The 14,141-nt window shown below is 46.7% G+C and overlaps 1 protein-coding gene across 1 annotated transcript; it reads left to right on the top strand.

Annotated features, from left to right (window-relative positions):
* On the top strand, nt 726-13,225 carry LOC110437567 (pericentrin-like). The gene is made up of 5 exons (XM_021466039.1): nt 726-845; nt 1,020-1,578; nt 1,659-1,726; nt 12,780-12,851; nt 13,190-13,225. The coding sequence occupies exons 1-5, from the start codon at nt 726-728 to the stop codon at nt 13,223-13,225; spliced, it is 855 nt and encodes a 284-aa protein (XP_021321714.1).

Below are 14,141 nucleotides of genomic sequence, written 5' to 3'. Positions count from 1 at the left end.
AAATGAAAAAGGGAAGAAGGAGAGCGGGAGGGACAAGAAGGAGAAGGAGTTGAGCAGTGGCAGCAGCAGCAGTAGTAGCGGCAGGAAGTGCGGCTCGAGGAGCAGCTAGAGCAGTGCCGCCAGCAGGAGCTGCAGGAGCTTCTGCAACAACAGCACCAGAGGTGCCAACAACTGGAGGAGCTGCTCGAGCGACCGTCGTGGAGCCCGCGCCCACAGGAATCGTTGCCACCACAAGGGCCCGAGGCAGGGGATGAGGGACTTCCGGTTTATGGTCCTCCAACCCCCGCATGGCTCCGTCCAGGGGGGCCTGCCTCCATCCCGGCCGAGCCTGGGAGGGCTGACGGCGTGGTGGCACTTGCCTGTGCCATGCGTACTCTAGCGGATCCCCAGTCGGAGATCAAGGGTACGATCTATGGTATCGAGGGATCGCTCCCGGGTTCCTTCGAAACCGGCGACCATGGGTGGATCTCAGCACTGTTGGGGAGGATGAAGCCGGAACCTCGGGCGGAAGTGACACCGGCGAGATGGGGACCTGGAGGACAGTGGACGACGATGGGCGTTTCCCCTCCCTCGTCGACCTGTTCTTGCGCCACGGGGGGTCGCTTGAGACTATCCAAGAACTCATCCGGGGCATCAAGGCACGCACGGAAGAGGAGATGGAGAACTAGGGCCCCGGTCGGATCCGCCTTCGAGCCTCCACCGATCCATCAAAGCCCAGCATTATGATGGACGACCGGAAGGAGGCAGGGAAGTGGGAGCATCTCGAGGAGCTCCATCTCTGGATGAAGCACGTCGTGGGACTTATGTCCGATACTGTCAACAATGGGCTTGGTCAAGCTTATTTTGTGAGTATCTTTGGATCTTAGCTATTTTGGGTACTTGGTCTCGTGTTCTTATCGATCGGCTACTTGCCGCAGGACCTAAAGGAGACCTCCAGCCTGAAGTCGGGTTTTATCCACGCGACGAGAGGTGGCTAGGAACAGCTCCCTCTTCTCAAGGACCAACTCCTAGAGTCATAGGAGAAGCTTCTCCAGGCCTACAAGGAGCTTGTGGCGCTCAAGGAGGAGAAGAAGGAGAGGGAGGCTGCCCTAACCAAAGCCCGGGAGGCCTCGGAGAAGGCGATAGAAGAGGCCACGCAGCTAAGGGAGCGGACCACATCGGCTGAGGAGACTGCGTCCAAGGCTCGGGAAGAAGCCACGTTCTATAAGGATGTGGCCGCCGAGCTTGACAAGGAGAAAAACCTTGTTAAGGCGGAGCTTGCCTCCGCCAGGGAGGCCTATCGAGAGATGAAGGAAGAGTGCATGAAGAGCGAAATCGCTCGGAGCACCGCAGAGGAGGCCGGGAAGAAGGCCCATGAGGAGCTCGAGGCAGAGTGCGCTCGCTCTCGCGGGCTCTCTGATGACGTCGATCGTCTGAAGAGAGCACTGTTAGAGAAAGAGGGAGCTATCTCGCAGGCGGGCAAGATGATCGAAGACTTGCAGGCCGCCAACACCGACCTGGCCCGTTCTTACATGGGGGTCGAGACGGCCAATACTGATTTGGTTGGTGAAAAAACTGCTCTAGAGGAGAGGATTCACGGTAAGCTTCTTTACACTTTCATATGTCTTTTTGCAAGGTATTTTTTGTGTTGCCTAATTTCCCCGTATCGGTCTTTGTAGGGCTTAAGGACGAGCTTCTGGCTGCCCAGGTCGAGGCCCGCTCCGCTAAGGCTCAGCTCGAGGGGGAGGTTGCTTTAAACGGTCGACTAAGGACTGCGATAAGCAACCTCTCGGCCTCCTGGGAGCTCGAGCCTGCAGACGAGTCAAGGGAGGAGGCTCGAGGCGACGCGCTGGTCGATCAGCTGTGCTACCTAGGCACCACGCTGAGGGATCGAGTGCGGGACACCCTTCATATTGGGGTGAAGCGAGCAATGGCGGTTGTCTGCTCGGGCTTTTCCTTTGATATGGAGGTGGTGTCCCATGGCTTCGTCACCGACATTTCTAAGACCGACGCCGAGAACGAGGAGAAGCTCCACGCCTTGATCAATGACGCGGAGGTCCCTGGGGAAAGGCTGGCGAAGCTGTTCGAGCCGGAGGTGAAGGCCGAGACGCGGACTGAGGCCTGCGAGCCTATTCTGGGTGTCAAGACCCATTGTAAAGTACATTATTATCTATCTTTAAGTGATGCACTGTGGCTTAAATGGTCTCTAAGATTTGTGAATATTTGCTTATTTTGGTGCCCGAAATTCCTTTATTTCCTTCTCTGCCTAAGTCTGTATTCCTCGTTTGGTCTTTTGTTAAGGCGACCTTGACTGCGTCGAGGGTGAGGGAGCGAGTAGAGTTACCATAGCCCGGGGGCATAGGGGTTCTCAGGCTCGTCGTCCCTCGGCCCTTAAGGGGCTCGAGGTGCCTCTACTACTCGACCATGAGAGGTTTACTTATGGCTTAGAAAGAAAAAATCGTTCGGTTTTTAGGAACTTGGGGGGGGGGGGTTCCCCCTTCTAGCCCCTGAGGGAGTATCGACTATGACGGGTCATAGTTGGTACTCCCTTCTAATGTTGAGACTTGACCGGTGATAAAGTAAACTACTCGAGGAAAAAAAATTCGTTTATTCATGCATTCATTCATAGGATCTTGGTACAGGATGTACATGAGAACTTAAAACTTCGAATCTCTAGGGGTAGAAGCGACGTAGCTGTTCGATGTTCCACACGTTGGTGAAGACCGCCCCTTTTTCATCTGCGAGCTAGTACATCCCTGGCTTTAGGACCTCGACCACCAGGTATGGGCCTTCCCATGGTGGAGTCAGCTTGTGGCGTCCTTGGTTGCTTTGTCGTCGCTGTTGGACGAGGTCGCCTACGTTCAGATCCCTTTTGCGTACGTGCTTGTCATGATAGCGTCGAAGTTTCTGCTGGTATCTTGTGGAGTTGAGAAGGGCCATGTCTCAAGCTTCCTCGAGCTGGTCGACCGCGTTCTCTCGAGTCTCCTTATTTGTCTGCTCGTTGTAGGCCTTGAGTCGAGGTGACCCATACTCGAGGTCTGTCAGAAGCACAGCCTCGGAGCCGTAGACCATGAAGAATGGGGTATACTTCGTGGCCCTGCTAGGCGTCGTCCTCAAGCTCCATAGGACCGAAGAGAGCTCTTCGACCCATCTCTTGCTGAATTTCTTCAACCTGTTGTAGATTCTTGGTTTGAGCCCCTACAAAATCATGCCGTTGGAACGCTCGACCTGGCCATTAGTTCGAGGGTGAGCTAATGCAGACCAGTTCACACGGATGTGATGATGGTCACAGAAGTCCAAGAACTTTTTGCCCGTGAACTGGGTGCCGTTGTCGGTGATGATAACGTTGGATATCCCAAACCGGTGGATGATGTCGGTGAAGAAAAGGACAGCTTGCTCGAAGCGGATTTTCGTGATGGGTCGAGCTTTGATCCATTTAGAGAATTTGTCGATGGCCACCAGCAAATGGGTGTATCCTCCCGCTACTTTCTGTAAAGGGCCTACGAGGTCGAGACCCCACACCGCGAATGGTCACGTGATGGGGAACATCTGGAGAGCATGAGCAGGAAGATGGGTTTGCTTGGCATAAAATTGACACCCATGGCATGAGCGTACGAGCTCTATGGCGTCAGCTACGCCCGTTGGCCAGTAGAAGCCCTGTCGGAAAGCGTTCCCTATGAGGGTCCTTGGAGCAGCGTGGTGGCCGCAAGCCCCCGAGTGTAGATCCTCGAGGAGCTTTCGACCTTCTTCTATGGTGATGCAGCGCTGCAAGATCTCGGTCGGGCTTCGTCGATATAGTTCGTTGCTTTCGCCATAGATCACATACGATTTGGCCCGTCGAGCGATACGGCAGGCCTCGGATCGATCTTCCGGTAGCTCACATTGGATCAGGCATTCAAGGAATGGCGCGCGCCAGTCAAACGGCTGACCGGGACACTGTTCTACCTCCATTACTTTTGCCGCTACTAGCAGGGCTTCGATAGCGTCGGTTGGATGGGGGGCGGTGGTTTCGACGCCAGCCCCCGAGCCCATGTCGACGGATGGCTCGTGCAGATCTCTTGAGAATGCATCGGGTCGGACCGTGCCTCGAGTCGACGCGATCTTAGCGAGTTCATCGGCTGCCTCGTTGTAGCGTCGTGCGATGTGGACGAGCTCAAGGCCATGGAATTTGTCCTCGAGCCGACGTACCTCCTTGCAGTATGCCTCTATTTTTGGGTCGTGGCAGCTCGAGGCCTTCATCACTTGGTCGATAACAAGCTGAGAGTCGCCTCGAACGTTGAGGCGCCGAACTCCTAGCTCGATGGCGATCTTTAGCCCGTGGACGAGGGCCTCGTACTCAGCAACGTTGTTGGATGCAGCGAAATGTATTCTAATGACATACCTCATGTATGTTGACGGTTCTTAAGTATCAATTTTAATTATCAAATAAACAAGAGAAAGGACCAATATGCAACCATCACCTAGAATTAGGGTTTGATCTGACAGAATTCCACGAGTTTTGTTGTTTATCTATTTCTGCAGGGGGTTATCAGGAAATAAGGAAGAAAGGCCCACATGTCAGGATTACATAGAGATATCAACGCACCGCGCAATTTTACATCATCTAGAAGACTCCAGAAGCCACGAGACCGAAGCGGAGGCGAAGCTGGGCCAGGCCCAGGGCGCCCGCCCTGGAAGCCTGGGCGCCCGCCCCCCTTCTGGAGCCAATTCAGGACTCCTTCGCTCGGGATATTCCACCGACCTATTGGATCAAGAAAAACATAGTACCACCTCGGCTATCGACCCAAAAACGCATAGAAGGGGAGGACTATATAAGCGAGGCCCCCCTGGCCCCTGGAGAAGACATGAAGAAATTATCATAGAGACTGAGGGGTGCCCTCGAAGGAAAACCTCTTCTCTAATTAATATTTCTTTTTAGGCTTAGCAATCAATGTAAGGTAGAAATAGATCTTCTAGTTTCTACTAGATTGAGAGAGATAGAGTGGAGGTGTAGAGTGGAGGAAGCCCGGCTTGTCGGTGTCTACTCCAAGCTTGTACCTGCGGGATCAAGTTCTCCTAACCCGAAGCTTGCTCCTAGGATTCTTCAGTAATTCGACTTCTAAATTCTAGTAAGTTCTTGTTTTATTGTTCTTATGGTTTATGAGTTTACTTTAATCTCTTCGCGTAGAGTTTAGAGTAATCATTGCTGGCGTAAATGTGGTGTTTAGGCTGGGGTACTCATAGATATTCCCTGACTAGCTGGACCGTGGTAGTAGTGAGGAACGTGACAATTCCGAGCTACCTTTGTAGATCACATCTCGTTAGCAGGAAGGATAGGGTTTATAGGTGCGGGTTGAACATCCTTTGTGGTGTCTAGATTCCGTTAGCCTCCCCATTAGAACAATAGATCATCCTTACCAAGGTTAGAAGGAGACTACGGTTGCAGTCTTCCCTATTTATCACTCACATCGAAAGACATTCTTTGTGCCTAAAGGGATAGTAGCAATAGATTTGGTTAGTCAGATGCACCCTTTCTCCCAGTGGTAAAAATATAAATACGATACTCTGGAAAACCTCCCGGGTGAAATGCTCACTGATATCCGTGCGCTTGCGGATCATTTTCTAATTGCGTTACCAAATATCAACAAGCATTTCTGGCGCCGTTGCCGGGGAGAAAGACGGTTTGCTGAGATAACTTTGAGTCTTGCTATTATCTTGTATTATACTTTTATACTTTTATTCTTTTATCTTTTTATCTTTATGGATATCTCAAATTCCATAACTATTATTAAATTCTTTGCACCTTCGGAGACCAGCCATAGACCATGGGAGTCAACACGTCCTGCCCCTAATTATGATCTGTGTCCGGAGTTGATTGCAATAGGTCAAAACCAACCCTTTTCTATAGCCGAGGTCCTATCTTTTAATCAAGAAGTTAATCTTTCTATAAATTCTGGTTTAGACCTAGCCTTGCAAGACCATGTTTTTCCTAGATATTTTCACATTAGTCTTAATCATATAACCTTTGGTAGAGTCCTTCTTTCTTTATCAGTTAGTAACGGAAGGTATGTCTTCATTCGTGGACATCCTTCTTGTACTAGTCTTCATAAAAAAAATCATAGAGATAGAGAAGGAATCATCTCCCATACAAGGAGAGGAAGTTTCAATAGCCGATTTCCAAACTTTCCAATCCCATGATTCGGCTATCCAACCCATCCTTGAGCCTAATAATCTCTACTATGCTCTTTCTCTTGAACCTCCCGATAATCCTATGAATCTCTCTAGACATCCCATGCATAAGAAGGAGGATCGAGGAGAGCAACATCAATGGCTAGAGGGCATTAAGAATTCATGTGCTATCACCACATTTGAGATCTCCAACCCTCTATTCTTTTCTATTTATAAAAAATTTAAAAGAGCGGTTGTCGATGCATATGTTTATAATAAATATTGCAGATCTCGTCGAGTTAATTGATGGTTTCCCAAGGACAAGCTTAGTGTCCTAAAACAAGCACTTATCAGATTGTAACATGAACTTCTAAATACTTGCAACATTACCTTGTGTATTGAGCATATAAGATAATTGTAGAAATATTCCTTCGGGTATTCTTGTCACTAACCTTTCTAGGATTGGAGCAAGAAGACCGGATGAATGACAAGCGCAAGGTATGCCCAACCAATCAACATGCAACATTGAATTAAATTCATCCAATCTTGAATTTTGCAAAATTCAAGCTTAGGGGAGTACTTCACATAAAACATCCTTTGCCATGTTGCTATGTTGGTTGTCCTTACCTTTGAGACATGCTCAATTTGTTAAATACTAATCACACTACTTCATCTTCACTTAAGTAGATCTCTATAAATGCCATCACGCTACCTTTGTTTATCCTAGTAAGTGTTAGTTTGGAAGTACTGCACATACTTCTATTGGCTTTTAAATTAAGCATGGTGCTTAGGTTAAACAGCCTTCCTTAAATCTGATTAGACATGGAGTCTAGTTCGGTTATTGAACTAAAAACTGCTTGTGTAGACATTGGTATATTTTGTCGGACTAACCCCTGCAGGAAAACTTTCAATATCAACCTGGGAAGTCCTGAGATAAACTCACATTGGAGATAAAGAAAGTGACACATGAAGTTTAACAAATTGCACAAGAAAGACGTAGCTCATAGATGATCCATGGAGGGAGCCACAAACACGATGCACAACCGCTAGAAAGGAAAGCTTCTACAAGGTGATACTGTACCATCACTCTTCAAAGGACACATTTTGAGAAACGTGAAGGCGTTTGACAACTCCCAGATTCCATTAAGTGAAGAACCGGGATCTACGAGCACAAACACAATGGAGATCAGACACTTAGTTTCCCAAAGGAAATATTAAAGAACCTCTGTGTCCAAGTTGGTACCTTGTACGCTCCAGCAAACTTCGTGGTGGTAGAGACTGGTACTGAGGAGAGGGCACCCATTATCTTAGGGAGGCCATTCCTAAACACCAGAGCTGTCATCTACGCTAATGCTGCCAAGATCAGTCTCTACATCAAGGGGAAGAAGGAGACTTTCCTTCAAGAACAAGACTACATAAACTTCAGAGCAATCCCGACATGAACCAAGGAAGAGGACCAACAGGAGGAACAAGAACAAGCAAATGTGGACCGAGTCAGCTAAGATGGTCACTGCAGCTCAAGGAGGTCAAGATCGTCGACTCAAGTCACCTTTCTTGATCAAGAAGGACGACCCTGGTGTTCCAATCATCGAGTGCACAACCAACAGATACTCTTTTTAGAAAACACTCTACGACACCGGATCGAACGTCAACATAATGGCCGCAGTCACTTATCAGCTCCTGCATGGAACCATGCCCCTACAACCAATATATATTTAGCTCCAGATGATTTTCAGAACATTGATATGGGAGAAGACGAGTACGATCCACCCATCATCCTTGGAAGACCATTCCTCAACACTATCTAAGTTATCATCTACATTGGAACCGGAGAAGTCCACGTGTATTTCCCCTCTGAGAAGGTACGCCATTACTTTAATGATTCTACATATATAGTTGAAGATTCTAAGCAGGTCAGGACAAGAAGAAGACAACGCAACCGCAACCAGAGGAGGCAAATCATCAAGGACGGATGGGCAGACTACGAAGGAAAAGTTGTAAGGTCAGAAGACGTTGAGTTTAAACAGAATTATCCAGAGGAGACCGAAGCACCAAGTCAGGTGTGGAAAATGAAGATAACTATACATGAAGAGGAGGCGCTGCCGGAAGTACCGACTACGCCACCCAACAAACCTCAGGATAATTGAGAAGGAGGAGAGTCCCGTTCGGAGGACTTAAAAACACCGAACGCCTTGCCAAGAGGTAAACTTGGTAGTTATCCTTTCCCTTTCAATTATTTCAAGTAGTTCACTTAGTTAATTAAGTTCTAAACAGAAAGTAAAAATGTGAAAAACAATAAGCCCCATGTGAGGATACGAGTCGCATAAAACCCATAAGTACATTCACTGTGGTGGCATAAAAATAAAATAAAAATATTTTTTTGCTTTATAAAATAAAAATATAAAAACAGGGAGTAATAATTATTAAGGAGTCTCAACATGATAAAGGCTAGATATTTATGCTAACACTTAATTAGTTCCACAAGCTTTGTTGTCTATTTGAGCTCCACAGAATCTAAGAATCAAGAAGACTGGCAGACGGAGGATATTCTAATCGCTGTCACAAGGCTGCTGACTTTCAAATACACCTCTGCCACCTGGTAGCTACATCAAGAGAAATTACATCAAAATTCAGCTTGGGGGAGAGCACCCCCATTTATCCCGATAAGTATTTCTATCTATCTATCTTTATACTTATATTATTTTAGAATACAAATATCCATAACTATGAAAAACCAAATAAAGATTTTATGCTTATATATATGTCTTTTGCTTAGTGTGTTTAATAAATAAATAAAGTGGCTATGCTAATCTGTATCTAAATAAAACTTAAGCATGGATATGATGAATAGTTGCTCTGCCTAATTTAAGTTCTCTCTCAAGTTTAGATATAACTGTTATAATTTAAAGCTTGCTCTAGACCTAAACTTGTGGGATGAAAACTTGATCTGAAGTCTAAGTTGTTAACGGATACGATATGGGAAGGTTGAGCTGCTGTTTATCTGTTTCTAGAGATGCTAGAATTCTGGAGAATTTTATCTTTGGAAATCTTTAAAATGTTGCATGATGAGTTCCTGTATGATTAGAGTTTAAATTCCTACCATAGCCATATATACATGCTTGCTAGACTTCGAGCCACACATTTACTTTTTACTACTTATGAGCATTGAGTGTGGTCAAGCTGTATAGACCCTTAGGAGCTTGTCATGTGGTTAAATCAAGATTCACTTGCACGTTCACTCACACATGCTACTTCTACTTCGGAAGTACCATCCACATATATCCATACATTTCCATCTCCAGAATCACCCAAAAATATTCTACTCCTAATCCGGGAGAGAATAGCCAAAAATAATTTTGTTCTTCCTTGTGTAATAAATGCCTCAAGATCAATAAAGATTATTATTATTATGTCTTGTGTGTCTCTACTTTATTTTTGTGCAAGAAAGCAGAAAACAAGTATGGGGGAGATCCATCGACATGCTAAACACACTCCGACTACACCACTCCACGATTTAGGTACACACTCTGCACACTTTACTTTACACATATATATATTTTAGATTATGCAGAATATTGTTCTCGACATGATAAAATAAAAAGATTAAAATATTTCTAATCATGATTAATCTCAATATTTCCTGAAGACTTGCGATTATTATAAAATCATTTTAAAACCCTGTGTTACTTAAGTCAATTAGAATATGTGATGGTAGAGTATGAGTTTCTTATTCTTGATATCATTGTTGCTTGGAGAATTTATTTCAAAATATTCAAATTCCTAGCTATCATCCTCAGTGTTTTATATGCCTGATAAAACTGAAATGTTAAATATGATTATAAAAGCTATCTGCTCTGTATTGAGTTTGTTCAAAATGAGTTAGACCCTTGTTGAGAGATTTATCATGCTCCCAAGATCAAGACACTATTTCAGTAAGATTCACTCTTCCGAAGTATTATTGCATTAGAGGCATGGGCTATGCAAAAATAGAAGATATTTCGAGGAAATAAAAAGGAGCAAGTGCTCGACAACCTCGCAGAAAAAATGGACAAGTGTCCGGCAGTAGAATTAGGGGTACCTCGGTATCCACTTAAAAAAAAAGAAAAAAAATGATAGCCCATGGTCCCTCTAATAAGCAATATGCCAGCAAGAGTTGACAAAGTTTTTAATTTCCAAAGTCTTTGATCTAAGAGTATGACATTTCCCTCCTCGGATCCCGTTTTGATCAGGCAATAAATCCAAAGTAAGTATGCTTGAGAATTTTTGCAAAATAAAACAGCCTCAGTGAGATATATATATAAAAGATAATGAGTGATCTGAGAGAACCTATGAGGATCAAAAGGTATGCTAACTTTCTTTCAAAAATATACAAAAACTTCAAGTGACAGGATTGAGAAGAAAGGATCTTTACTCTTAATCATATACTTCCCTGACTATGGTACACAGTGGATTTTTAACACCCTGCAAATATAAAGAATGTTTTAAATGTTTACCCCAGATATTGTTCTTAACCATCCTTTTCTCGAGGACGAGTAAAAGCCTAAGTATGGGGTATTTGTTGACGGTTCTTAAGTATCAATTTTAATTATCAAATAAACAAGAGAAAGAACCAATATGCAACCATCACCTAGAATTAGGGTTTGATCTGACAGAATTCCACGAGTTTTGTTGTTTATCTATTTCTGCAGGGGGTTATCAGGAAATAAGGAAGAAAGGCCCACATGTCAGGATTACATAGAGATATCAACGCACCGCGCAATTTTACATCATCTAGAAGACTCCAAAAGCCACGAGACCGAATCGGAGGCAAAACTGGGCCAGGCCCAGGGCGCCCGCCCTGGTAGCCTGGGCGCCCGCCCCCCTATTGGAGCCAATTCAGGACTCCTTCGCTCGGGATATTCCACCGACCTATTGGATCAAGAAAAACATAGTACCACCTCGGCTATCGACCCAAAAACGCATAGAAGGGGAGGACTATATAAGCGAGGCCCCCCTGGCCCCTTGAGAAGACATGAAGAAATTATCATAGAGACTGAGGGGTGCCCTCGAAGGAAAACCTCTTCTCTAATTAATATTTCTTTTTAGGCTTAGCAATCAATGTAAGGTAGAAATAGATCTTCTAGTTTCTACTAGATTGAGAGAGATAGAGTGGAGGTGTAGAGTGGAGGAAGACCGGCCTGTCGGTGTCTACTCCAAGCTTGTACCTGCGGGATCAAGTTCTCCTAACCCGAAGCTTGCTCCTAGGATTCTTCAGTAATTCGACTTCTAAATTCTAGTAAGTTCTTGTTTTATTGTTCTTATGGTTTATGAGTTTACTTTAATCTCTTCGCGTAGAGTTTAGAGTAATCATTGCTGGCGTAAACGTGGTGTTTAGGCTGGGGTACTCATAGATATTCCCTGACTAGCTGGACCGTGGTAGTAGTGAGGAACGTGACAATTCCGAGCTACCTTTGTAGATCACATCTCGTTAGCAGGAAGGATAGGGTTTATAGGTGCGGGTTGAACATCCTTTGTGGTGTCTAGATTCCGTTAGCCTCCCCATTAGAACAGTAGATCATCCTTACCAAGGTTAGAAGGAGACTACGGTTGTAGTCTTCTCTATTTATCACTCACATCGAAAGACACTCTTTGTGCCTAAAGGGATAGTAGCAATAGATTTGGTTAGTCAGATGCACCCTTTCTCCCAGTGGTAAAAATATAAATACGATACTCTGGAAAACCTCCCGGGTGAAATGCTCACCGATATCCGTGCGCTTGCGGATCATTTTCTAATTGCGTTACCAAATATCAACAATGTAGACGCCAAGGGGTGAGACGAACAGCAGACCAGCCCCAGATCCCGTCTTCATGAGAGATCCGTCAAAGTACATCGTCCCCAGCTCCGCTTGAACTTGAGCTGGGGGGAGCTGGGAGTCCGTCCACTCCGCGACGAAATCCGCTAGAGCTTGAGACTTGATGGCCTTGCGGGGTGCATAAGTGAGGGCCTCACTCATGAGCTCGATCGACCATTTGGTGTTCCTCCCCCGTGGCCTCTCGACTCTGGATGACCTCTCCTATAGGGAAGGACGAGACACCGTGATAGGGTGATCGAGGAAGTAGTGTTGCAGCTTGCGTCGGGCGAGAATCACTGCATAGATCAATTCCTAGATTTGTGGTTACCGTACCTTGGTTTTCGAAAGCACCTGACTGATGAAGTAGACCGGCCTCTGGACAGGCAGTGCGTGCCCTTCTTTCGACCTTTCGACCACCACAGCCGCACTGACCACCTGGGTTGTTGCAGCGACGTACAGGAGCAGAGGTTCTACGGGCTGAGGGGGAACTAGAACCGGGGCGAAGGTCAATGTTCTCTTCAGGCTATCGAGGGCTTCCTCGGCTTCGGGGGTCCAAGAGAAACGTTCGGCCTTTTTCAAGAGTCGATACAGTGGCAACGCCATTTCTCCTAACCTCGAGATGAAACGGCTTAGCGCCACCAAGCACCCCGTAACTTTTTGCACTCCATTGATATCTCGAATCGGCCCCATTCTTGCAATGGACGAGACTTTCTCGGGATTGGCCTCGATGCCGCGTTGGGAGACTATGTAACCCTAGAGCATGCCTCGAGGTACACCAAAGACGCACTTCTCAGGGTTGAGTTTGATCTTATTGGCGTGTAGACAACCAACAGCTATTTCGAGGTCCTGAATCAGGTCGCCTCGTTTCTTCAATTTGACGATGATGTCGTCAACGTATGCCTCGATCGTCGACCCTATGTGTTTGCCGAACACGTGGAGCATGCATCGCTGGTACGTTGCCCCAGCGTTTTGAAGCTCGAAGGGCATGGTTACGTAGCAATACATCCCAAAAGGCGTGATGAAAGATGTCGTGAGCTGGTCGGATTCTTTCATTTTTATTTGGTGGTAACCCGAATATGCATCAAGGAATGAAAAGGTTTCACATCCCACAGTAGAATCAACAATTTGATCGATACGTGGTAAAGGGAAAGGAACTTTTGGACATGCTTTATTCAAACTCGTGTAATCGACGCACATCCTCATTTTCCCATTCTTTTTCTTAACTAATACAGGATTTGCTGACCAGTCAGGATGGTGAACCTCCTTGATGAATCCGGCCGTCAAAAGCTTGTGGATCTCCTCGCCAATGATCTTGCGTTTCTCCTCGTCGAGCGACGCAGTCGTTGTTTCACTGGCTTGGAACCGGCTCGAATTTCCAAGGAGTGCTCGGTGACTTCCCTCGGTATGCCCGACTTGTCCGAGGGATTCCACGCAAACATGTCAGCATTTGCGTGGAGAAAGTTGACGAGCATGACTTCCTATTTGGAGTCGAGGTCGGCGCCGATCGTCAGCGCCTTGCCGTCGGTGTCCTTAGGGTCGGCGGGATCTTCTTTGTGCCTTTCGCCGGTTCGAAGCTGCCCGCATGACGCTTGGGCACGGGAGCTTCGGCAGCGAGGGCCTCGAGCTTTGAGGCGAGCTCGGTGGAGTTCTCGATAGCTTCTCCATACTCGACGCACTCGATGTCGCATTCGTATGCATGCTCGTAGGAGGAGGTGACGGTGATGACCCCCTTGGGCCCAGGCATCTTTAGCTTCAGGTAGGTGTAATTGGGGATAGCCATGAATTTGGCGTAGCCCGGGCGCCCGATTATGGCGTGGTACGTGCCTCGAAATCTCACCACTTCAAAGGTGAGAAACTCCTTCCTGAAGTTGGCCGCCGTGCCAAAACAGACTGGTAGGTCGATTCGACCCACCGGCAATACCTTCTTTCCTGGTATGACCCCATGGAAGCCGCCGGTGCTTGGCTGGAACCGGGCCCTTTCGATGCCGAGGAGGTCCAGGGTCTCGAGGTAGACGATGTTTAGGCTGCTGCCGCCATCCATCAGTACCTTCGAGAGTCTTGTGTTGGCGATGATGGGGTCGACGACGAGCGGGTAGACACCAGGGGCGACCACCCTGTCGGGATGGTCGTCACGATTGAAGGTGATGGGGGTGCTCAACCAGTCGAGGTACTGGGGCACCACAA

This window comes from Sorghum bicolor, chromosome 8, assembly GCF_000003195.3.
Source record: "Sorghum bicolor cultivar BTx623 chromosome 8, Sorghum_bicolor_NCBIv3, whole genome shotgun sequence".
Lineage (NCBI taxonomy): Eukaryota > Viridiplantae > Streptophyta > Magnoliopsida > Poales > Poaceae > Sorghum > Sorghum bicolor.
Note: the sequence above shows the minus strand (reverse complement) of the source record. Positions and strands in the feature narration are given on the sequence as shown.

What these genes read in the sequence shown, in the direction of transcription:
- LOC110437567 (XM_021466039.1), top strand. Translation starts at nt 726, where the DNA reads ATGGACGACCGGAAGGAGGCAGGGAAGTGGGAGCATCTCGAGGAGCTC. An exon ending in GGCTTGGTCAAGCTTATTTT is followed by an intron (nt 846 to 1,019) that starts GTGAGTATCTTT and finishes CTAGAGTCATAG; the next exon opens with GAGAAGCTTCTCCAGGCCTA. An exon ending in TCTAGAGGAGAGGATTCACG is followed by an intron (nt 1,579 to 1,658) that starts GTAAGCTTCTTT and finishes CGGTCTTTGTAG; the next exon opens with GGCTTAAGGACGAGCTTCTG.